Source organism: Alosa sapidissima, chromosome 3 (genome assembly GCF_018492685.1).
Source record: "Alosa sapidissima isolate fAloSap1 chromosome 3, fAloSap1.pri, whole genome shotgun sequence".
In the NCBI taxonomy this organism is placed as follows: Eukaryota; Metazoa; Chordata; class Actinopteri; order Clupeiformes; family Clupeidae; genus Alosa; species Alosa sapidissima.
The window spans coordinates 27,638,725-27,665,874 of NC_055959.1; the positions used below are offsets into that span (position 1 = coordinate 27,638,725).

Below are 27,150 nucleotides of genomic sequence, written 5' to 3' on the forward strand. Positions count from 1 at the left end.
TTCAGAGCGTCTCTGTAGCTTTCTCCTCTGTGCGCTCTCCGACCTGGAACGCGAGGAGCGCGCTTGGAGCAGAGAGAGAGATTTCGTTAGGGAAAAGTTAACGTCAACTTAATCATTCTGGGATACTGACATCTTGGTGAAAGTCGTTGTCACTCTATTAACCAATTCCAACGAATCCCAAGTGATCATGATATGTTACCTTTTTAGACCATAACTAGATCTGACCAATGCGCGGATCCGCTGCGCAAATGGTGCGCTTGGATAGTTAAGTCTGCTGTCAACAAAAGGCCGAATAACTGAATTTCTCGGATCACACCAAGTGTCCAACACCACTGATGTCATGGCAGCATTGAGGAGGAAATTCGGGGAGGACTATCAGGTCGTGAACACGAGTCGGGGAACCACTTTCTCTGCTCCGGTCAAGAAGAAGCGCCAGCGTTTTGTTGAGAAGAACGGCCGTTGTAACGTCCAGCACGGAAATCTCGGTGGAGAAACTAGCAGGTACCTATCAGATCTATTCACAACACTAGTGGACTTGAAATGGCGATGGAACCTGCTCATTTTCATCTTAACTTACACAATAGCTTGGTTAGTTATGGCATCTATGTGGTGGATCATTGCCTATATCAGAGGGGACATAGGCAATGGCCACGACCAATCATATACTCCATGTGTCGCCAATGTGTACAACTTCCCCTCAGCTTTTCTCTTTTTTATCGAGACGGAGGCGACCATCGGTTATGGCTATCGCTACATTACAGAAAAGTGCCCTGAGGGCATCATCCTCTTCCTCTTCCAGTCACTTCTGGGCTCCATCGTGGACGCGTTCCTCATCGGCTGCATGTTCATCAAGATGTCCCAGCCGAAGAAGCGAGCTGAGACGCTGATGTTCAGCCAGGACGCGGTGATCTCGCAGCGCGACGGGAAACTCTGCCTCATGTTCCGGGTGGGAAATCTCCGTAATAGCCATATGGTGTCTGCTCAGATCAGGTGTAAACTCATTAAGGTAAGCGAGAGAGAGAGAGAGAATTTTGCAATGGTGTTCAATGCAAAACGTATCAAAGGAGAAAGTCACCAACTCAAAAATCTTGGTTGTGCTTTAGGGAAAGTCATATTTTGTTTATTCTTAGACAATGATACATTATATTCAATTCCACCTGTTCCAAAATAACACAGGCGTGTTGCCTGAAAAATGTTAACAAACCGACAGAGAACAGTCTGGTGTATATTATAGTGATGTATCAAACTGTTGCACAATTTTTCTCTTTTACAATTTAAAACATGTTAATAGCCAGTGAAACAATTTAAAGCATTTGTGTTGTTGTTTTAATAGACTCTTAACTTTGTTTCTTGTAATAGAAGTACTTTTTGTGTTTGTGTGTGAGATGGTGATGTGTACATGTGTTTCCAGTTTGTCTGCATTCATTACAGTACATTGAGCAGACTATGGGTCCAGTTAATGATGCATAACATTCCTGGGAGACAGGGAGACACATACACATGCATGCACTCACAAGCACACACACACACACACACACACTCTCACACACAGGGCCCTAATTTAAACAGCGGTCAAAATACAAAATCTATCAACAAGCAAAGTTTTAATGCATGAACCATAGATATTGTGTGGCAGGATGGATGAAGGTGGCATGGTGCACTGAGACAGAGATTCTGTGTGTGTGTGTGTGTGTGTGTGTGTGTGTGTGTGTGTGTGTGTGTGTGTGTGTGTGTGTGTGTGTGTATGCGTGCGTGTATGTGTAGAAGGGGGATAGGGTCCGGGTGACAGACAGAAGCGACTGGTGCTCACCTGATTCTGGTGATTCTGCCATTACCAGAAGCCTTGTGTAGACAGAGGAGAGTTAAGAGCTATCTACCTACCTAGCACAGGGTGACAGAGAGGTATGTTAGCCATGGATAATATCAGTAAACCTTAACCTTAGTCTTTTTGGTTGAACCACCAAAGTGGAGGCTGTGTGCTCTGCCATAACTCAGCTTCAAGCACTGACTCTTACACCAGTGCTGGTGTGTGGAAGTGGACAGAGCGCTGGTCAGAAATGCAAATATCACCGTGCGTTCACAGTAGTGGCCCCACACAGACCCACTCAAGCGATCAGCGCACCGCACCGACCTGCACCTAGAGACCGAGTCATTCAGAACTGGTTTATTACAACATGTCAGGACACACATTAACAGCAGTCTGCCAGCGGGGGCTGATATAATGAGAACGGGTTAGTACGTGGGGCATGCCAGGCTCAGGAGGAGCCACCTTTGAATTCTCAGAAGATGACTGAATAAGGGGTGAGAACGAAGCTGTGAGTGCAGCATGGAGGAATAGAATAAGTGTGATGGGCATAAATGTCTTAGAAGTCGGGGGGAAAAGAAACGACCACTGCAGGAACCTTTTCATAGGTAATCCTTTAGTCTTTTATATTCTTTTATTGTAATCTCTCTCTTTCTTTCTCTCTCTCTCACTCTCCTCAATCCAATCTGTGATCTCCCACTGGTATTGTTGCGTTGCTCAAGGGCTTTGTTCCTCTTATCCTCTTAAGATCCCTTCGCTGACACAATAAATGTGTAAACGGATCAGAAATGCAAAAATAACTTTGACCGCCCCTAAAAAAATAAAGGGCTCACTACCAGGCTGAATGACTCACATGCAGATTACGTAAACCAACAATACCAAACGAGAGATAGGCATCCATGAGGGGAGGTGTTTTTGTTCTTCCCAAGGTGAAACAAAACAAGACAGCCATAGAACAAATGCACCAAGCCTTTCATGACAGACAGTATGGCGAACCGTTGTTGCAGAAGTGTGTGGTAATTGACTTGATAAGCTCTCAGTGGATGCCTGCTGTGCATTTTTGTAAAGGCAGAACAACCATTTGAATAGCTGTGTGTTTGCAGTGATGGTAAGCTGATGCACACAAGTATATACATGATAATTCATTTACACACGCAAAGTGAAACACTGTCTCTCTTCCTCTCTCTCCATATTTTTCCATCTCCGTTCAATGTATACATTACACACACACACACACACACATACAGAGAGAGAAAACACATGTGAGTGTGAGTGTGAGAGTCTGTACACACAGTCAAGGCCCAGACTCACCTAATTGTGCCTTTACACAGAACAAACAGGGGCACTGTTGTGGCGTTCCCCCTTAGTCAACTTCCTCCACTTCGCTCCATTTCTGCTCTCATCACCTGTTAGCCACAGGCTCCGATTAGCGCGCTCTCATGTTCTCCGCTCTGGTGTCCACTATGTCCCATTTCACACAGAGTCATGGCAGGGAAGGCCCACGTAAGGCACTGCAGAGGTAGCTCTGCTGTGTAGGAGTTTCCACTATACCTCGGTTGATCCTCAAACTCAGGCACTTCCAGTGCAGCAATCTGCACATAGTGTGTGTGTGTGTGTGTGTGTGTGTGTGTGTGTGTGTGTGTGTGTGTGTGTGTGTGTGTGTGTGTGTGTGTGTGTGTGTGTGTGTGTGTGTAAGAAAAAGGAGGAAAAAAAGAAAGACTGAGCTTTTTCTCTCTGTTTCAGTTTGCCTTCTCCCTGTCTATACTGCAGTATCTAGCACAGATCTTCTAACACAGATCTGTTCTTCTTGCTCAAGTCTACTTAATCACTTCTCTTTTGTACACAGTTTCTGAACATTATAGGGTCAAATAGGATGTGTGTAGGCAGGACAGATTTATGGACATTGCGTACACACAGTGTATTTTTGATAATGTTTGCATTTGGATTTGTGTGCATTTATAGATGTGTCTGTGTGCATGTGCAAGTGTGAGTTTTGCATGAGTGTGCCTGTGTCTGTGTATTCATGAGATCATTTATTAATTTGACAGATTACATTTATTTATATGTGCTCATCTGTGCCTTTATCAATTGTACATATGGATGCCGAGTGTTTAGACAGCTGCTTACTCAGCCGTACAAGCGACTGGATCGGCCGGCACGCTTCCCCTGTTTCTATTAATTACACCCAAATCAGCTGCTGTCCTCGTGCCCGCCTCTGCTGTGCCATCTTATCATCATCGTTGTGTTGTCCTGTCATTGCCCATGTGTTAAACTGGCAAGGCTGAGTGTCAGAACGCTTAGATTGTTATGAGAGAGTTTGTAGGAAGAGGGCAGGGTATTCCGAGGGTGAATGAGGCACCAGGTGGAGTGATGGTGGTAATTGAAAGCTGTGAAGGAATGAGATGGGATGCTTTAAGAGCAGGCTGACATATGGTGGAGAGACATGGGAGTGTTGTGCCTGTGCAGGTACAAAAACACATAAACATCCGGAAGTATGCACATACACGTAAATACAAAAAGGGGTAAACACACACACACACACACACACACACACACACACACACACACACACACACACACACACACACACAGCCTTAGGAACAAACAGACACAGGGAATCAAATAAATATGGTTGCAAAGCAACACAAGTGAAAACAAAAGGAAAACTTTCTTTTATTTTTAATGGAGCAAATAGAAGATAGTTTTCTATAAGAACATTGAAGCAGAATTGTTTGCACGTGTGTGTGTGTGTGCAGAGGGTTGCATTTGCCGCGAGCACCAGGCCATTGATTTCCACTGGTCTTCTAATAAAGATAGCAATGCAATTGAAAGAGGGGGTTGCAGCCTGGGGAGTGTGAGGGAGGCAATGGAAAGCTTCTTGAGGACTTAGAGAGTTGGCCTTGCTAACATTGATCCAGAAACTTCTGATGAGGCACTGGATGTCTGGAGTGCTAATGCCTTCAACCATACAATCAGCTACATAGGAGATAGCATACACACATACGTGCACGCATACACACACACACACACATCAAAGTCAAAGTCAAAGTCAAAGTCAGCTTTATTGTCAATTTCTTCACATGTTCCAGACATACAAAGAGATCGAAATTACATTTCTCACTATCCCACGGTGAAGACAAGACATATTTTTCCAATTTAAGTCCACAGACAAACATAACATTCAAGTAAACAAAAAAGTAAGTAAATAAGTAAATAAGAGGGCACATATAATAATGAAAAAATAAGAGCAGCAAAATTTGGTTGAAATTGTGCATAGACAGTCAATAAAATACTAGTGCAAAGTCAGGCCAATAAAAGGCTTGGGTAGTTCTGTTTGACCTAAGTAATAAAGAAAGTGGCATAGTGGTGCAAGTTATGTAAGAGCAGCAGAAGTGTTGTGTTTTCAGGACAACAACACCAAGTTGTAAAGTGTACAAGTGTGCAAGTGTGCAAGTGTGCAAGTGGAGTAGTGCAGGCGGCCATTGTGGGTCCAATGTCCAGGATGTTATGTAGCTGAGGGTGGAGGGGGGAGAGGAGGGAGAGAGTTCAGCATCCTTACAGCTTGGTGTATGAAGCTGTTGGTGAGTCTGGTAGTGCGGGAGCGCAGGCTTCTGTACCTCTTCCCAGAGGGCAGTAGATCAAACAGATTGTGAGCGGGGTGACTTGCATCACTCACAATTTTGGTCGCCTTGCGGGTGAGGTGGGTGGTGTAAATGTCCTTCAGGGAGGGGAGTGAAGCACCAATGATCCTTCCAGCTGTGTTCACTATGCGCTGCAGGGCTTTCCTGTTGTATTCAGTGCAGCTTCCGCCCCACACAGCGATACAGCTGGAGAGGATGCTCTCAATGGTGCCTCGTACACACACGTACATGGGGATTTCAATCCAGGGACGCAGAATATATGAACTTTGTGATGAGCATCCAACTGAAACATCGAACTGTAGAGATGCTTATTTGCTATTGGAAGAAGGCTTCCAGCCCTGCAGAGATGCAGAGATGGCCCCTCCTGCTCCCGCCTCTGAGGAAAAGAGGTGGAGATCTAGTGTGGACTGAAGCACAGACACAGCAGCATGACTGACGATGGGGGCTCATACTGCCTTGTCCTGTTTCACGGGCCTGGGTGTACTGTAGTGTGCCGCGTGCCTGTGTCTTATGTGTTTGTTTACAGTGGACATTAATAGGCCTGATGATGACGGACATTAATTGGGTGATGATGACGGGCGAGCCCCCGATTTATTCAGACGACTGAGAGCTGTGTTGTGTGTGTGTATGAGAGAGAGAGAGAGAGAGAGAGAGGTAGGGGGTTGGGGAGGAAGTACACATGCATAAATTCAATTTATATGCACATACACAAGTGAAAAGAGAAAAGACAGGGATTAAGGGTTCTCTTTTTCCCCATCTGTATTCTTTCCCTGGCTCTTTCTCTTAGCTCTTAAACTCAAAACCGAATGGAGGGATAGAAAGAGGAGAGAGAGAGAGACAGACAGAGTAAAAGAGTCAGGGACACAGAAAGAGAGAGTCTGATGTCTGTTTAGAGTGGAGCTCTTTATTTTTGTTATTATCAGAAGCATGCATTAACACGAGCTAACCTGGATTCTAAAGCACTTGGGATGTGGAGACGCTCAGGAACAGGAGTGCATCCCTCTGGCAAGAACAGCTCTCCCAGCACAGAGACCCAGCCCAGCCTGCCCAACACAGCAGAGCAAGCACAGCTCTCCCAGCACAGAGGCCCAGCCCAGCCTGCCCAACACAGCAGAGCAAGCACAGCTCTCCCAGAACAGAGGCCCAGCCTGACCAACACAGCAGAGCAAGCACAGCTCTCCCAGCACAGAGGCCCAGCCCAGCCTGCCCAACACAGCAGAGCAAGCACAGCTCTCCCAGAACAGAGGCCCAGCCCAGCCTGCCCAACACAGCACAGCACAGCAGAGCTTATGGACACATTTGTGTAGCTGTGTATTGCATAACTCTTGGGAGGGTAGCTCCAAAGCAGATGTGAAAAGCCAGTGTTTCAGTGATGGCTGTGAAGGAGGGCTGTATGTTGCTGTTAGCTAGCGTTGACAAAAGGGCTTTTATTAGGATGGCTGAAGGAGAGATATTGGGAGAGTGGATGTGGTCATCTCACTGGTCAGGGGTTTTTTTTGCCTTAGAGAGGTACAATCTCTCTTCTGCTCAAGTGGCCCTAGTCCCTGAATTTAATCGTGATGCGATCGTTCTATCTTCATCCATGTGCTTGGGTATAGCTTTGCTTAGGTCGTTATCGCTCTCTCTTTTTCTATCTCTGTATCTTTCTTTCTCCCTTTCTTGCTGTCTTGCTCTTTTCTGTCTTTCTCTGTATCTCCCCCACTTTTCTCTCTGTGCTGATCGATGCAGTCCTCTCAAATCAGCTTCTGCAAGTAAAACTGACTCGGATGATCAAGAGGCTCTTTAGCCAGCGATCAATTTCGTTTAGCGCTAGTCATTGCCGCCGCTTCTCGCAACCTGGATCCCACACTGCAAGGTATAGGATAGGAGACACACACACACACACACACACACACACACTCTCTCTCTCTCTCTCTGACTCACACATGCTGTAGACTTGGCCATGTGTGTGCTTTCTAGATGTTTCGTGACCAGTTTGAGGTTTTATGTCATCAAGTATCACTTGAGGTCCTGTTTCAATTCAATTAGCCTGACCAAAAGCCTGGGCAGGGGAATATCATTTGTGCCATTCCTGCAGCCCCACTGAAGGTGTCAGTCTGAACTCAAAGGCCAGTCAGTCATCAGAGAGGAGGAGGGCAGTGGGGTGGGGTGGGGGCGCAGGATCAAAGGATCCACTGTGAAAATACGACAGGCATTCACATTATTGTCCTCAAGAAGCCAGAAAGAACTCACATCTGCACAGGTTCATCTGCTGTTTAAAGCAAGTGTTGATGGGCAACATTTACACATCTTTGCGAGATAATAATACACCTCTAGTCAGACAAATAATTAATTCATTCATTTATTCATTCAAGTGAAATCAGGTCAAGTTTATTTATATGGCACAGAGGCACAGAATACACAGAGGTCATTCAATGTGCTTTGCATAAACAAAATCAAACAGTAACAGCAAAAGCATAGAAGGGCAATAGTCAAAGGTCATAATAAAAACAGAAAACAAAACAAACAAGGTAAAATCATTTTAAAAGACTAAATAAAAGACACAAGGTAGAATAATTTAAAGAATGGGTAACTCAGTGCAGGTATCTGAGAACAGTTTGGTCTTAAGTCTAGATTTAAAACTGGCTACAGTTGGGGCTTTTTTGATGTTATATGAAAGTTGGTTTCAGGGCTGAACCACATAGCAGCTTAAAGCTGCTTCATCATGTTTAGTTCTAACAGCAGGTTTTACTATACTAACAGGTTTTTCTCCTGAGACCTGAGAGGTCGAGAAGGTGTGTACTGCTGAAGCATTTCTGATAGGTATTTATTTAGGTCCTGCTCCATTTACTGATTAATAAACAAGCAATAGTGCTTTAAAGTCAATTCTGTGACTTACTGGAAGCCAGTGCAGGGACTTAAAAATTGGAGTAATGTGGTTCTTTTAGTTTTCGTGAGAACCCTAGCTGCTGCATTTTGTATCACCTGAAGCTGTTTGATAGTCTTTTTAGAAAGGCCTGTGAAAAGCCCATTGCAGTAATCAACCCTGTTGAAGATAAAGGTATGAATGAGTTTTTCTAAATCATGTTTTGACATCAGCCCTCTAAGTCTGGCAATGTTTTTGAGGTGGTAAAAAGCTGATTTAGTTATTGCTTTCATGTGGCTGTTGAAATTTAGATCACTGTCAATTAATGCACCAAGATTTTTAACAGTATCCTTTGCTTTGAACCCGTTTGTGTCTAGGAGAGTGGCAACCCTAAGTCTTTCCTCCTTTTTACCAAATATAATTACTTATAGTTTTTTCTTTGTTCAACTGAAGAAAAGGTATCCAGTTGTTGATTTGGTCAGTACACTGACAAAGAGATTCGAGGGGACCATAGTGATTTGGTGACAGAGCTAAGTAAATTTAGGTGTCATCTGCATAGCTATGATATGAAATCAAATTATTTTTGAAGATTTGTTCAAGTGGTATAGAGCCCCAAGATTGACCCCTGGGGAACATCACAGGTCAAGGATGTTGGTGTTGAGGTGCAGTTGCTGATGGCAACAAAGCAGCTCCTTTCTTGTAAATATGATTTGAGCCAGTTGATAACTATACCTGTAAATCCAAACCAGCGTTCTACTCTGATGTTGTGATCAACAGTGTCAAATGCTGCACTAAGGTCCTTAGCAATAGGACCAATGTTTTGTCTGCATTGAGGCGTACAGTATGTCATTTCAAACCTTAACCCTTTGAGGTCCCGGGCCTGTCAGACATTTTAAGGCTGTCTGCTACACCTTGATATTTTCATCTTCATAAGTATTTCATCTTACTAAAAAACATCGGTAACGCTTTAGAATAACATTAGGTATTAACAGTGCATAATAAGCAGTTAACAATTCATTACTGGGCAGTTCCAGCGTTATGGATGTGACAATTGGACTCATATTGGTAAACAAAATGCCTTAGAGTGGGGGCAACATTAGAATCAGTGAATTAATTTGCATAACTTTTAATGTAACCTCTGTCCTCTGAATACTGAGAAATCTTCAAATTTCATATAATCAATTTCATCCTAAGAATACAAGGCATTTTATCAGCGTTATGGATGTGACATGAAATGGACACACTTTTGTGAGAGATTACAGGTTTTCTACAAACTCTGTGAATTTTGAAGGAAACTGCCGAAACTATGATATATGTAGCATGAAGGAGACTTGAATGACCACAAAAAGTGTGTTTTTGAAACTATGCGTAATTTTCGTACTGCATTATGTAGAAAAAACTGGCGTTATGGATGTGACGGTTTCACGTTATGGATGTGACGTGTCTGAACCGGTCCTCGACAAACTACATAGAACACATAATTGGGGGCCAAGCAACGAAGCTGCGAGGACCTCATTGTGTTTCTACGTTTTCCTATTATTATGACCGCCGCGCAGCGAACCTAAATATAGGTTTAGTCAGATTTTTTTTTTTTTTTTCTTTTTTCGCATGCCCAAATTTCCGTCAATGATTCCCGGGACACTGAAAGACCGGGGTACACGAAACTTGGTGGGCATGTAACCCCACATGGATAGCATGGAACCATCGTTTTTCCCCTCGAAAGGAGGGTAGGGCAGATACAGTTTTCTGTGAATATCTCGAAAACCGTAGGGTTTAGGAGGACCATTTTTTTTTGTATGTTGATCTCAAGGGGCCATGTCAACCCATTCCATAACCACTCATTTCATGTATAGCGCCACCTAGTTAAACACAAAAAAGTAAAAATGAGGTGTTGTAATTGAAGGTATCTGTGACCTAACATAGTCAAAACTGCACGAAATTGGAAGTGTAGGATCATTATGACACCCTCTGTATGCACGCCAAGTTTTGTGGAATTCCGTTCATGGGGGGCCACATAATAAATCAATTTATGTTACTATACACCAACTGGCCTGTAGGTGGCCGGAGACAGTTTTCTGTGAATATCTCGAGAACCGTAGGGCCTAGGAGGTCCACCTTTTTTATGTATGTTGGTCTTAAGGGGGCATGTCAACCCATCCCATTACCACTTATTTCATGTATAGCGCCACCTAGTTAAAAATGTAAAAGCAAAAAATTATCATCACAATATCTCTGGCTGACAAGGTCAAAACTGCACGAAATTAAAAGTGTAGGATCATTATGACACCCTCCGAATGCATGCCAAGTTTTGAAAGACCGGGGTACACAAAACTTGGTGGGCATGGAACCGTCATTTTTCGTTTTGATCTGTAGCCCCCCGGCTGGACTGGACCCCCCGAAAGGAGGGTAGGGCAGACACAGTTCTCTGTGAATATCTTGAGAACTGTAGGGCCTAGGATGACCATTTTTTTCCGTATGTTTGCCTCCGGGGGTCATGTTAACCCATTTCATGTGCACACATGTGCACAAACAGATACACACACACACACACATACATTCACAGTAATCATACGTATGACACATACTCACACAGTAGACATATGTACGCTTGCATGCACAGGCACATACGCTGGCACACACACAAGCACGCACACACCCACACACATAACATAAACATAACACAAACAATCAAGAATTTCTCAGAATTATGAACAGGCAAGATGGAGGTAGGGTTGTATAAAATTAATTTTACATGTGAAATCTATGAACTAATCATGTTTTGGTCTAGCAGATACCAGTGAGAATTGAGTGTGGATAATGCAATTTAATGAGACAGTTAGAATCATATAGGCCTTTCAGCGTGATTTCTTTTTGTGGAAATAATGTGCTGGACTGGGCGGCGGTCATATTTTGTACCACTCTGCGGTACATCTAGTTATTATTATATGCAATGGAAGTCAATGGCAGCCCATAGAACCGTCTGGTAAAAAGTTGGGAAATTTGGCACACTAATTGGGGACGGTCCCATGATTCATGTCACCAAGTTTCATGTCGGCAACTCGAACCCTCTAGCGCCACCAACAGGCCAAAGTTGGAAGTGTGTTCACTCACGTAACTTTTGACCCGTAGGTCCGATTTTCAAAAGTCAGGTATCGTTGGAATCCTTGGACCAAGCCGAGTTCAACGCACCCTATGACGTCATTTTCCGCCATTTTGGATTTCATCAAAAACACTTAAAATGTATCAGGGGTCACATACTTTCTCTGATTCCCACCAAATTTTACACAGATCATCTTCAGACCAAGCCTCACAAAAGTTATCACTTTTCGTCTTCGGAAGTATTACCATTCGCCCGTAACAGGCAATCAAAATTTGCGGCGAAGCCGCCAAACAGGAAGTGAGCTCATATCTCAGCAACCCTTGCATTTATCAAAGCCAAAATTGGTGCATGGACTCAGGACCCAATCAGGGGGACGCTCAAGAAATCTGGTGACCTTTAACCTCTAGGGGGCTCTGTAATTGGCAAAAATGTATTTTGGCCTGTAGTTGTGGCATTATTCTGCAATGGAGGTCAATGGCAGCCCATAGAACCGTCTGGTTCATCCTGATGATGCACAAATAATTTGGTGACCTTTGACCTCTATGGGGGCATTGAAATCACAGCAAGCATGATCATATCTCAATCGATCTTTTATTTTTGATGTGAAACTGACAGCGAGTTCCATTCAATTAATTCTAATGCATGCATGCAAGGGTGGGACAGGGTGGGATAATTCTATATGCCTGATGCCACAGCATTGAGTTGCATGGCAAATCTGGCCTGCTGAACTGCCTGCTTGGCCCCCACATTGCTGCTTGCAGCTATATTTAAGTAGTGAATTTTGATATGAAACAATTGAAATAGTAATCATGAAAAACTAGTGATGAAATTATTGCTTCCTCAGTGCCCACTAAGATCCACAGGAAGAATCAGGACAACAAGTCATTTAAAATATAAACACCAGGGAACATGAAACTTGGTGGCCACTCCCCTAAATAACTAGCCCTACCTGAACCGTTGCACCCAAGATGACAAAATATTTATGGTATGTTAGTCTCAAGAGCCCGCATCAACCTAACCCATACCCACTAATTTGTGATTTGCACACATTAAGTACATGCACGCGCACGTGCACACACGCACATGCACACACACGCACATGCACACACACACACACACACACACGAGCAAGCACACACACGCATAAACACATACAGACAGGCACGCACACACACACACACACACACATGCACAAACACCCACCCACATGAATGCAGACACATAAACACACACACACAGGCATGCCACGCATATGCATGTGCGCATGCAAACACACACACATAAACACACAAACACAGGCACGCATACGCACATGCACACACACAGACACACACACACACACACACACACATACTTTTATAAACAAAAGCAAACTCACATATGCACACACTCATTTACATGCACATGAGTTGCAGGAGTAGGAGATGGAGACAAATTGACAAGCGTGATTTATTTTTAAGAAGAGAATATGCAGGACTGAGAGGCGGTCATATTTTGTACCGCTATGCGGTACATCTAGTTTATTGCTGCCCTTACTCATGTTACTCTGTGGGTATTAGCTACAGAGGACCTGACACTTCAAATGCTGGCATATCGCGTCACATTTAAAATTAAACTGTGTTAAGCAGACGTGAACGGCAGGCTGAACAGATCTGCAACAGAAGGAGGTTGCTATGTTAACTCTTCACCAGCTAACACGATAATCCAGTTACTGTACAACAACAGTATGACAGTTACAGGAAGATAATCGCTCAGATTTTCGTTATTAGGCCACTTGAAAATAGGCTATGGCTAGGCTAATCACTGGAGGTATTTTAATATTATGTTTGTTTTGCTAATGGTTAGGCAAGGCCTCCCTATGGTTTTGATCAACCTAATAATCTTTGAAATGTCAATTGTAAACACTAAGGTGAAATGCGTTGAAACTGACATGCCACTAGAGCAGACGTTTTATCGGCTTTGAGGTATAATAAAGACCCCAGTCTTGTAAATTCACATTATGTAACATCCATAATGTTCTTAAAAGTAAGAAAGGGGCACAATTTGGTCATCACACTTTACACTGATATAAATCAGCTTTGCACAGACACTATGGACATTGTCGCATCAACACTGTATGTGTAGCATAAACTTTTCCTATAAAAACGTTATGGATGTGACATGGCCATGGAACTTGCTGACTTAAAAACAAAAGCCTTACAAATGTAAGGAGTTGTGCTCTTAAAGGCAAGCTGAGCATAGACATTGCTCTACCATTCCCTTGTCAATCTGGAATTTGTCAAATGACACAATTTGTTTGAACCTTGGGTCCATTTATCCACTTTTTAAATATGTATAATATTACCATGTGAAAAATGTTGTTTCTGTATGGTTGCAGACCATATTTATGATATAAAAAGAGTGTCATTCTCCATCAAATTCAATCAGATCAGTCATAAAATATAGACATAAATGAAGATTTTAACAACAGTTCTATTTGCGTATGCACAACTTTTTTTTTCCATGGTAAGGATGACCTTTGCATGGAATTGCCCTACTAACAGTTAGTTAACTGTTGTTATCCTTTAATAACATTAACTAACTGTTAACATGCAGCTTGTAAGTGTTAATAAGCAGCCTTTTAAGTTACTTACAAGCATATTTGTTAACAGTTGTAAGTGTTAACAAGCAGCTTGTTAATGCTTGTTAATGGTGTATAAGACAAAGAGGTGGATAACTAATACGCTTATAAGACCTTTCTTACCTATTTGTAGTACATTTTGCACCTTCAAAATTGCTGCAGCAAGCAGGAATTGAACACTGGTCTCCTGCATCATAGAGTGACTTCTTACTTACTGAACTACACTCCTATCTGTGTTTTTGAAGAACATGTTCATATTGATTCTATATTCCGATAATGTTCTATATCATACCAACTATGCTTTTTACAAATATGTTTCTGATGGAAAAGTGGTGTTTAATTAATGCAGGAACAGACCACGAATGTTCGCCTCTGTTCAAGGCAAACTGAAACATTTTTCAAATCGAGTGCGAACGTTCGCCTATGTTTGCGACTTTGAACGCTGCAGCAGTTTAGAAGGTGCATTTCTCACAGCTAAACCAGATAGATACAGTAGATATATAGAGATAGAAGGTCGGGCTTGTGGAGCTATAGCCTACATGGTCCTTGCTTTAGATTGGGGGGCTGCAAAATTTACTACAAATAGGTAAGAAAGGTCTTATAAGCGTATTAGTTATCCACCTCTTTGTCTTATACACCATTAACAAGCATTAACAAGCTGCTTGTTAACACTTACAACTGTTAACAAATATGCTTGTAAGTAACTTAAAAGGCTGCTTATTAACACTTACAAGCTGCATGTTATTAAAGGATAACAACAGTTAACTAACTGTTAGTAATGAATTGTTAACTGCTTATAATGCACTGTTAATACCTAATAAGCACATGTTATTCTAAAGCGTTACCAAAACATCTATGCAAAAGTGACACATATGGTTATATTCTGGAAAACCTCAAACAAAAACAATAATAATATGAGAGTAAAGTGAATGTAATGAAATTAGTTTTTATTAAAAATTCAGTGTAAACATAACTTGACAAAAAAACTATTTTCAGAAGTCTTCAAACCGTGTAAAAAACATTATAAATATATCTTGGCAAGACTTTTGAAGTCTGAACCTTGTAAACGTTGGCTACATAAAAGTAGGATGCACATTCAGAAATGTTATGTAGTTTCAATACAAATTAAACACTTCAGACTAACTATGTTGGCTCTTTCAAATGAATAATGATTAGATTGGTGTGTCACACCTGTAACTTCCCCCTCCCCCTGTCAATGTCCATGTGTCAATAGCTCTGCTCCAGGGCACTGTAGCTACCTTACCCCAAAGCTTTGCAATATGGTAATGCTATGGTAATGCTCTCTGCTCCCATTTACAGTCTGTCACAGGCAACCCATCCAAAAGTAGGATGTTCTCCACATTGTGAAATTAAATACAAAATATTTAGAAGTTGCTCTTTCATGATCTTTTTTAAAATATTGAATTTATCATTACAAGACAGAGACATAATGCCACAAATCTGCATATGTTTCTAGCATCACCTGGCGTGAATTTGAGTATCATTTACATGTACACCTAATCTGTTTGCATCAGGATACAACAGTATCCTGATGCAATTTCTTTGGTTTCTCTTTGGTTACTTCACCTGTAGCCTAAATGCCTGCATTTTACAATTTTATGTACAGACTTATGCACGGACCATAATAAAGTTACTTTAGCAAAAAACTAAGAACTGTTTCAGTGCTGTGATTTGCAACCTGGAAAACCAGAATGAAAGTAATCATCATACCCATTTGATGTTAGGAAGGTGGTTAGTTGATTAAAGACTACTTTTTCAAGAATTTTGCCAATAAAAGGTGGATTGGAGATGGGCCTGTAATTGTTTAGCATGGATGCATCCAGGTTATTCTTCTTGAGAAGGGGCTTTACAGCAGTTGTTTTCAGGGACTTAGGAAAAGTGCCAGACAGCAATGATACATTTACAATGTGAAGGACATCTGCCGCTATAAGGTGAAAATCAGTTTCAAGAAATTAGTAGGCAGTGTCTAAGACACACGTAGAAGAGCTGAGATTCTGTACCATTTTTTCATTTTTTTAAGCTGAACTCTGACATTAAGTTAAGTTTTCCTCCCTTTGTAGCTGGAAGTTCCGGATGTTGAGTTGAGAAGATATGTTGAGTCTGATTTTGTCAATTTTACCTTTGAAAAAAGATGTAAACTCATTGCATACAGTATTACTTGAGAGAAGTTCAGGTGCTAATTGTGAGGGGGGGGATTTGTTAACTTCTCAACGGTTGAAAATAGTACACGAGTGTTATTTGTACTTCTACTGATGATGTTAGAGAAGAAAGACTGTCATGCTTTGCATATTGTTACAGAGTTTTATGTGCAGAGCATTCATAGTGGATCTGAACTTTGTATTTTTCTTTTGGTCTTCCTACACTCTCTTTTTAGGATGTTAACCGCAGGATTTTATTACCCTGTTTTCAGGATTATCCACATTCAAGTTTAGATCCCCTGATATAATAAGACAGTCAAACTCTATGCAAATGGCTGACAGCAGTTCACCTAGATCTTCAAGAAATACTTTAGCTGAATGTTTTGGAGGCCTGCAAATAGTCAGTAATAAAATCTGAGGAGAAAACGTAATATGCCGGCTGAGAATATAAAGAGGTTATTGCTGCTTAATAGGCATGCATTGATTTGTTTATTCATTCATTCACTGTACATCTAGCATTGTGAAATATCAGGTTCTCAAGAGGCCCCACACATTGTTATTTTCCTGACTGTCTCTCTAGACGGACAAATTGGTGTTATTACAAATATTGCAGTGAAATAGCTCTATATGGAATTGAATCATTGATTAAAGGTTTGACAGAGGGCAGGAGAAGAAACAGAAAACCAAACAAGGGGCCAAAACAAATCTTCTGATGACTCAACACACTATTCTCTCTGATGCTGGAAAACAAGATAGATACATACATAACATTTCACTTCATGACTTATTAACAACATTCCCTCTTTTTCTCCTCAGGGCATATTTCCCTCTGATACCTTTCTACTGATAGAATTTCATTAATTATTCAAATATAATCAATCAAGAAAATACCATAACCATAAAACTGGAACTTATGAGCTTTCTTTTTGCTCCTCCTCCTCTAATGAACACACTTGTCATTGTCTCTCCATGGCCCTTTCTGATACCAGTCCGTACCCACTCCCCCTCGGTTACGTGCACTTGGGTGGGAGTCATCCTCACAGCTAAATCGAGTTCCCTTTATTAGCCCTTTATAATACCAAACTCGGCTTTGGGATAAAGTTCACTCTTCCTAGTGGAAACAGACTCTAATGTAACCTTGGATTTGTGGACAGGTGTACTCATTGTCCTCCATAACATGCTGCATTAATTGACACACACCTTCGACAAGTCACCATCAGTGTTAACTCGCATTGGAGGGTTTATAACACACTGTTTCGGATGGCCCTTAATATGGCGCACCCTAGTGGCTAGTGGCTAGGGAGAGGGCGCCGTAACTAGTTTCGGAAAGGCCCCATATCTTTATAATATGTCAGTGTAATCAGGCAGCTATTAGTGTTGCCAAAAGTTTTCACATGTCTTTGTTAATGTTAGTTATGCTTAGAGATGGTTAGTTATGCTTGGAGCTGGGTTGTATGTAAAGCTTTAGATGAGCCATGTTGTGCCATGAGTGTGTTAGGTATTGAGCATGCACAAGATATCAGTGTTTTTCCATGTGACATGATGTAAATGCATCTGAATACTGTGGCAGAATTTATTCAGAATGTTTCATCACAAGAAGCTGAGATTTTGCAATGATTCTATTAGCATTGACACGTCAGTATTCATTGCAACATCTGAATACCTATTCTCAGTAGGTGCCTCAGCTTGTATAACACAATGACATAGAAGTAACATGTTTAATTCATGTGAACTATTTCATTGGAATTAATTGCTCAAATTGGGGCATCACAGCATGAATCAATTTTGTAAACAGAAACAAAATGCTGCATTCATTTTACACATTTCATTTGTGCAACCGATGTCCACATTACAATTATGTAAATCCAAAACGGCCATCCTGACCATTATCACCAAACAACCAGATTTGGTAGTATGGCAGCCAAATGGTCAAATTGCCCAAATGATTCAAGTGCACAGCTGTATTCCACTCTTACCCTTACGGTACTTGATTTGACAACATGAAACCACGCTTGATTGTTTTGGTATCACCCAAAACAATGCACTGGTGTCACAACTTGCAGTATCACTGCTGCTGAACTACCCATTTCAGACCACAAAGTTGTGCTATTTGACACCTATGGTGCCTGCCTGTCATGAAATCCCCATGAAGTTCATGTCATATCATCTCACAGCATTAAAAAGGTCAAGCCAGAGGAACCTGCTTGTCTAATTAACTAGAGGGTCATGGCAACTCCTGCTTGTCTGCAGAGCATAATGTTCTCATATACTCTTCAAGTTCACATCTGAATTCAGATTAAGTCAAGATCAATGGCGATTTTAAATGAAAGTTCGGGAGGAGCTTGACAAAATATGCCACGCCTACAGTGTCCCTCTTAGCAGGTAATTTATTCCCAGCCCGCCTGTTCTGGTTTGATCACTGGCTTTCAACCCACCACCTCCCCATGGCCTCCCATCTTCCTAGGTTAAGAATAGCATTGGTGTGTACGCATGGATCCTGCAGCAGTAGATTCCTGCACGATCCCTGCAAAGCACTCCATGACCCTGGCTAGAGATCTCGCCAAACACGCTTTTCGCTTGCTCCTCTTTTTGCAAATTTGTAACGTGAACTTAATTCTTCCACCTGTCCGTTGGATCCTGTCCCAAAAATCTTGATTAAGATGTGCCTGCCTTCTGCTGCCCCTCTGATAACCTCTGTACTTAACACGATTGCCTTCATCAGAAACTACCATTGTCAGACAGACGCTGAAAAAGCTTTTATATAAAATGTAGGTTAAAGATGGGTCAATAATGAAGTCATCAGGACCCAGCTGACTGTAAAAGACTTTTCAGGCTGACATATTCATTGTTGTGATGGTGTTGTTTACTATATCCTTCACTTTTTAACTACACTGTAACTGAATGTTTTATGAATATTCGTATTTATGGTGTTTGTGAAGGACACAGATGGGCCTGTTCTGGATGATCATTGTACTGTACACATAGGCTCCCTGCCCTTGGTCCCACACTATCATCCCACTTCTCACACCAAGTACTGTAAGGGAAGTGAGCAGTCCCTTTGCCTTAACTACAATCTAACTACATTTCCCAAAAGCCATACTGGGTAGAATTTTGAACATAGTGCATACTGCATCTGTAGAATGTTGGACATAGTACATACTGCATCTGTAGAATGTTGGATATAGTACATACTGCATCTGTAGAATGTTGGATATAGTGCATACTGCATCTGTAGAAAGTTGGATATACTGTAGTGCATACTGCATCTGTATAATGTTGGATATAGTACATAATTGCATCTGTAGAATGTTGGATATAGTACATATTGCATCTGTAGAATGTTGGACATAGTGCTTACTGCATCTGTAGAATGTTGGACATAGTGCTTACTGCATCTGTAGAATGTTGGATATAGTGCATACTGCATCTGTACAATGTTGGACATAGTGCTTACTGCATCTGTAGAATGTTGGATATAGTGCATACTGCATCTGTAGCAACGGCTCTTTTTATAACCAAACACATGGGGGAGACAGCCTGGAGCTGAGCGACTGTATCTCGCTAGCTCAGTTTGGCAGTGAAACTAGTGGGATGGTGATGCCAGGCTACAGAAGATGTGACCTGTATTCTCCCAAGGTTTCTTTCTTCTCATTTCAAGAAAGCCAGCCAAACATCACAGGCTGGTTCGGCATGCTTAAGACAAAGCCATTTGGGTCAACAGAGCCCTGGTGCACCTCTTCTACTAGAGAGACAAGTGTTGCTGCAGGCACCTCTGTGAAGATGCTTTGTGTGTCAGCATTTGAGATACTGCAATCTGTCTTTTTAATGCTGAGCAAAGGCGACAGTGAAGTGCAGTGAAGCGGTGACATCCCCTGGTGGTACCAATAGATCACACGACACACATACACTGAAAACACACACACACACACACGTCTCAAAGAGCCTCACACAGCAGACAATAATAGTGTACACACAGAGGCACTTTTCTTGACAATAATCATGCAGCCCAAGGGATTGCTCCTCAGTCAGGCGGCAGTTTTTGTCATGGCACAACAGTTACAACAGTTACAAACGTATATGTTCAGCAGTTTGAGCAAAGCTCTTCTCATTTCGCTGTAGCAGCTGAGAGGTGACACTACTCTTATATTGTGTGTGTGTGTGTGTGTGTGAGAGTTTCTGTGTATGTGTGCGTGTGTGTGTGTGTGTCTGTGGGTGTGAGAGAGAGAGAGAGAAAGAGAGAGAGAGAGTTTCTGTATCTGTGTGTGTGTGTGTGTGAGCTGAAGAAATATGCAGGCATTTACCTCTTCGGCATGCTGCTGACCCTATGACTTTCCCCACTCAAAGCACATCATGTTTACATGAGCTGATGTCAGCACTCTAATACCTGTAGTTCACTTCATCATAGAGCTGCAAACACATCTTCCTGAAATATGTGGAAGAGGGTGAATGCGAGAGAGGCGTAAAAAATGGGAAATGTGTTTGGTGGTTTCTCTGCAGAGACAGCTAGTGTGCCTCTGTGTGGGAGAGGGTTGTGCAGGACTGAAGTTTTGAGGTGAGAGGTGTTCATGAATGTTTGTATGTGTGTGTGTGTGTGTGTGAGAGAGAGAGATGATAATATATAAGCAGATGTTAGTGTTAATATATAACACTTCATGAAAAATAGCCTTGGTTTTAAAAAGCTCAGTGTCTGTACATTTGTGGCAGTGTGAAGTTTGTTTGATATGCCTTCACTGTAGTATGGAAATGTGCACTTATGAGTGTGCATTATAAGCCAGCGTTAAGAAGGCTGTCATAAAAATCTGAACTGCAGTGAGCAGCGATCATTTATGCAGTCCATATAATCTAATGGGAGATACGGTAAGCTGGTGTACAGCCACAACACTGTACATCCATACTGACAGATCCTAGAGGAAGTGCTGTTTGATCAAATACGTGTGTGTGTGTGTGTGTGTGTGAGAGAGAGAGAGAGTGTGTGTAGGGGTGGTGGTGGTGGTGGTGTGCGCATGTGCATGAACAGTGTGATACTATGTGTGTGAAAAGTATTTGTGTGCATAGAGTGCGTATTATATGAGCACACTTCTGAAGCCACAAGAAGGATATGCTTGGAAATGTCACCCACCCAATAAATATTCCTTAGAATGTCCTAGTGGCTTTGAACTAGTGTTTTTTTTATTTTGTGTAGAGCACACACCCTGAGATGAGAAAGGGTGCAGGATCAAAGCCCAGTGAGCTTGTGAGTGCACCAAAGGGAGATAATGGGCAGTGTGTGTGGGGCCAGTGAGTTACAGAGCGCCACTCACCGGCTCCTTCTCAGCTAGCCATTAAATGTTTCCACCTCAGTGTTCCGCCAGTGTGGCAGGTCCTGTCTAAACAATGGCCATTTCACACACTCTCTCTCTCTCTCTCTCTCTCTCTCTGCATACATACACATACGGACACACAACACACACACACGTACACACACACAGACACACACACACACAGACACATACACACACACAGACACACACTCTCTCTCACACACACACACATAAAGACTAGACAGTGACCTAAGGCCAGTGTTCAGCACACTGGCAATTGGGAACTTATGTATATTCAGTGGGGTTATATTTATCCAGAGGAGGTAGCTATGGTTATTCAGTTATGACCTGCAGTCATGTGTCTTCCATGCTGGTGTCTTCTGCTCGACTACACTGAACCTGGCTCTGTGACCACTGTGCACTCATAACAGATCACGGTGATATGACCTGATTGCAGATCAGTCCACCCAAAGCAGTAAATAAATAACCAGTGCTAAAGACTCTCAGGCAATTTGTACCCATGTATGTGTATCTGTGTAATTGTGCAGTGCAATATTTCGTTGTTATGTATTGTAATTTAGTGTTATTTTCTCTTCCTGTCCTTTTCCCTCTTTCTCTACTTTTCTCTCTTTTTCTCCTTCGCGCTGTCTCTCTGTTTCTCTCTATTTACGTAGTCTCGTCAGACACCTGAAGGGGAGTTCCTGCCGCTGGACCAGTGTGAGCTGGACGTCGGCTTCGGGACGGGTGCTGACCAGCTCTTCCTGGTCTCACCGCTCACCATCTGCCACGAGATCAACTCCAAGAGCCCGTTCTTCGACCTGTCGCAGCGCTCGCTCAAGAGCGAGCAGTTCGAGATCGTGGTTATCCTGGAGGGCATCGTGGAGACGACAGGTATGGCTGGTTGACAGCTGCGCCCACACACACACACACACACACACAGACACACACATACACACACACAGACACACACTCACACACACAGACACACACACCTCCACTGTCTTGCTCCTCACCTTACTGTATCTCTCTCCAGCCTCCAGGCATGCAGCTGGGGTCCAGCAGCCTGTGTACATTCAGCCCAGTATTCTCACACGTGATGCTTTCCCACTCACCCCCCACCACTCACACTCTTCCTACCTCTCATTCCTTTCATTCATCTCTATTGCTCTATGTGTATGTGTGCGTGTGTGTGTGTGTGTTGCTCCCGTGTGTGTGTGTGTGTGTGTGTGTTGCTCCCATGGACTTTGAAGCACTCACTCTGAGATGGCGTCTCTCCCTTTCCTTTTCACACTGTCACACAACCATTCCCTTCATTTACCCAGCAGAAACCAAGAGAGATGGATCTGCTCTCTTTTGCGAAGCCCTCTCTAGTTCTCTCTGTTCCCATTGGTCCCTTCAGCGTTCTGCCTCTCGGGTGGAGGGAAGAGGAGTGGAGGCAGATGGAGGAGTCGGAGGAGGTGGGAGTCGGAGGAGGTGCAGTGGGGTGGGGTGTGTGGTGAGCAGGGAGGGGGGACCCGACCACTGATTGAATTATGAGGACTTCTTTATTACTGTGCAGGCGCTATGCGTTAGCCCGGCACTACGCATAATAAGAGCCCCGTGGTCACACTCGCGTCACTTTGATGTACGAGCGCCAGACTCGCCGTGCAGGTCTCATGTTCCGTCGATGCCGATACACTCTTTCTCTCGTCTTTCTCTCTCATTCTATCCTTTTTCTCTCTCCCTTTTTTCCACAGTTGAGGAGATGAAATGATTGCAAGCGTGAAACGTGACGGACAGACATGGACATGAGAAATGGCCCCCAGGCACTTTGTGTTATCTTTTTACATTTCCCTTTTATTTATGCCTGTTGAAATGGTTATATGGCACCTTTTCAATAAACTAACAAACAGACAGACACACACACACACACACACACACACACACACACACACACAATACTGTGAAATACAGAGTAAAAAAGGGGTGTATTTGGTATCCCACTATCTTACTTCCCTCTAATCTCTTTAATTGAACCCCTTTTTTTCAGTTCATTCTGTACCGATAGCTTACTCTCTTGCTTGCTGGCATATCAGCTTTGCTTCTGACTCCCTTTCTGTGATTCTTACATTTTTCTCATATCGTTCTGGTATGTGTAGTTTTTTGTTGCTTTTCTTTATGGGTCAGGACTAGTGATCGAAAGCTGTAGCAGTACACAAGCAGCAAACTCTGCCATCTGTGTGATACCTCAAGTGGTTTACGCCTCTCTGATATATCTACAGTATATGCTTTGTTTTTTCTCCCTTAACCTACAGGTGCTGTGTTGTGTAGCACTGCCCTGCAGTCGGCTGCTCCACTCCTCTGTGCTGTGCTGTGCTGTGCTGTGCTGTGCTGTGCTGTGCTGTGCTGTGCTGTGCTGTGCTGTGCTGTGCTGTGCTGTGCTATGCTGTGTGGGTGTGTGGGTGCTGGTGATAAGGTCATTAAACTAGGCTGCTGGCTTTAGCCCCCGTCCTATTAATTTGCCAGCCTCTGCATCATTTCCACAGAGAGCAGAAAGAAAATTTTCAATTTACTCTCAGTGTGTATCACACTGTGTAGACACACACACACACACACACACACACACACACACACACACACACACACACACACCGTAACAGAGTTGCCCCGAGAGGTCTGCTCACAGAGCGCAGAGTGCTTATTGACTGACAGTAAGGGACTCCTTTGGGCTCTCTGGGCTCTCTGTTTTTACCATGACTGGTTAAAACAGCCATGTCAATCAACGAGGGTCAGCAATGACGATCGATTCCCACCATGCAGAGGCATTATTGGGTCAGCCTTCTCTAACTGAGTATCATGTCTGGCCATCACGCTGAGTGGGCATCATCATCTCTACAGGGGCTGTCTGATATACACATGAGAGACATACCAAAACTCATACTGAGAAGAGGAGTCATGTACTACATCATGTCAGAATTGCATAGTTTGTTTTTAATATTGTAATTAATCACATTTATCACTTGTCATATTTGTGCATCAGAAAATGTATGTAATGTAAGGAAGTAACATTCAATCATTCAGCACCATTTCATAATGTTGTAGCACTTTTTGTAGTTTTTATGATCATGTCTCTTTGCATTCTGCCAGTAGGGATGTTCATTGTTATTTATATTGTGAGTAAAACTGTTGTCTGTCTCCTCCTGTCAGGTGGAGCTCCATGAGAGCCCCATGTCACTGCATACATTGAATGATTCAATCAGCAGTGATGCATGGCCCAGGGTCAATAGTGTGGATTTCTGCAGTGATCTGAAGAATTAGACACCTAATTAGGTGAAGAAACGGGCTTTCCCAACCAGACAATGAAACTCATGATGCTCTTGACTCGGCCCGGTTACACTGGCATCCCAACGGCTCCCTGACCGGTGCTTCATCGGATGTGTGCGTGGACAGTTAATTGAGCTCTCCTCATGGATGGTGTGGAACGCACAAAAACCTAATGGTTATTGATCCTGGCTTGGCACATCTGCTGGCTTTTTTTTTTTTTTTTTTACAGTGAATACAGTATATACATGTCGTTCCCACTGATTTTCAAAGAAATTCCAAAAAGGTCAGGCTTTTGACTACTGTCTTCTGGAGAGCCCCTTGTTTTGTGCTCGCATTGAGCTCATTATCAGACCTGAAGGGGGACATGCTTCTGAAGTGACAATGGGCTAATTGGATGAGTTGTGTTCAGTGTAAATGTGCAAGAGAGACATTGTCGGTCCCTTTATGGTCCGTGGACAAATCCCGATCTCATTTGCTGAGAGTATCATTGTGCCGGGGTCTGCTTTTCTTCTATTCAGAGCACATTTTCAGCACTCACCATTCCCCCAAAAGCCCACTCCCGCAAACTCTCTCTCTCTCTCTCTCTCTCTCTCTCTCTCTCTCTTACTTCAGTCTCTCCTATAGTAGCTGACTGATGATGTTGGCTTTTCTGCTTTCATGAGCTGTTCTATGTCTCCTGGTCTGAATTATGGCAAGAGGAGTGTTTAAATCTCTTCTGTGGGGTGCTCACCACGTGCCAACCTCAGTGCTTGTAAATTTCCTCAGAGAAGGAGAGCAAGAGAAAGAGAGAGAGAATGATCAATAAAAGACGCCATGAATGAGCAAAAGAGAACCAAGGAGAGAGAGAAAATGAGTGCAAAAAAAGGCTTGCATGTGTTCATGTCTGTAAATTATGTTGTGAACTCATGTTTGAAAAGGACATTATACATGCAGACAGTCTCTTTGAACTCAACCATTATGGCTTAGAGACAAACTGATACTGTTTTTTTTTAGTGCAAGCTCTCTGTTTTGGCTGTTACTCCTTTTTCTTTCTTTATTTCTAGTTTACCTGTTTTTTTTTTCAGTCTCACCATAATTTTGTTGTTTTTCCTGTGGCATTTCTGTCTGAACTGCCTCCTCTTTTACCTGTCGCCAATGTCATCCCAGCTGCATATTTGACGGACCATCACTCATATGCATCATATGACGTGACCATCACTCATATGCATCAGATGAAATCAACTGTCCCTCTTTACCCTTCTCTCACTCTCCCTCTCTCAGGTATGACTTGCCAGGCTCGGACGTCCTACACAGAAGACGAGGTCCTGTGGGGTCACCGCTTCCTGCCTGTCATGTCCCTAGAGGATGGCTTCTTCCGCGTGGACTACTCCCAGTTCCACAGCAACTTCGAGGTGCCCACTCCCGCCTACAGTGTCAAGGAGTACGAGGAGAAGTCCTCGCTACCGTCGCCAGCGGCGACGCCACACCGCGACCGCGTCTTCTCCGTGGACTGCCTGGAGGCGGTGGAGGAGCGTGGCGGTCGGGGAGGGTCGGTGTCCAGCAGGCTGCCGAGCAAGCTGCAGCGCATGAGCTCCTCGGGCAAGGAGGATCTCCAGCGGAAGGTGCTGCGGCTGAGCTCACAGCCCGCCGAGCGGGCGTGCAGCACGGGCGACCTGCCACTCAAGCTCCAGCGCATGGGCTCGTCGCCGTGCCAGGACGAGATCGCGGGCGGCGGTGGCGGTGGTGGTGGTGGCGTGAGCGGCTGCGTTGGGGAAGACCAGGGGTTGCAGCTCAAGTCGCTCAAGGTGGGCTTTGAGGTCCACGGGGTGACGCGGTCCACGGGAGACCTCCACCGGCGCAGCCTGCTCCACACGCAGATGCACGCTCCCCTCCACACGCCCCTCAGCACGCCCACACCCAAACGCCCAGAGGACAACTTGCCCGCAAAGCTGCGCCGCATGAATGCCGACCGCTAGCCTTTGCCCAGAGAGCCCAAAGGAAACGGTCTCAGAATTGAACTGCTAACTCCCAAAACAGATTTTGAAAGGATGTATAGATATATAATATTTAATATGGACAATATGAATTGAATGGCGCAGGAGGCATGACTTGGATTTGGGTGGATCGTTACCAATTTAGCTGTTTTTGTTTGAGTCCGTCTTAATTTTGACAACAATAGGAAACATGGAGAACAGCTCTTAACTGGATTTACTGTGATTTCATTTCAATCTTGTCTGGTAGTGACAGAGTAGACACTGGCACTTCTCTGTGTTGCACATATGCACACACACATTTTGTCATCTATGCTCGTATACATATTATTCTGACCACACACACACACTCAAACAGTTCCTTGTTGTATTTCTTAGTTTGGAATGAATAAATTCTATTTAAGATGA

General features: G+C 43.3%; 1 protein-coding gene across 1 annotated transcript; it reads left to right on the plus strand.

Moving 5' to 3' along the window:
- On the plus strand, positions 1-27,150 carry kcnj19a (potassium inwardly rectifying channel subfamily J member 19a). The gene is made up of 3 exons (XM_042086409.1): positions 1-1,006; positions 22,144-22,360; positions 26,033-27,150. The coding sequence occupies exons 1-3, from the start codon at positions 341-343 to the stop codon at positions 26,725-26,727; spliced, it is 1,578 nt and encodes a 525-aa protein (XP_041942343.1). The 5' UTR covers positions 1-340; the 3' UTR covers positions 26,728-27,150.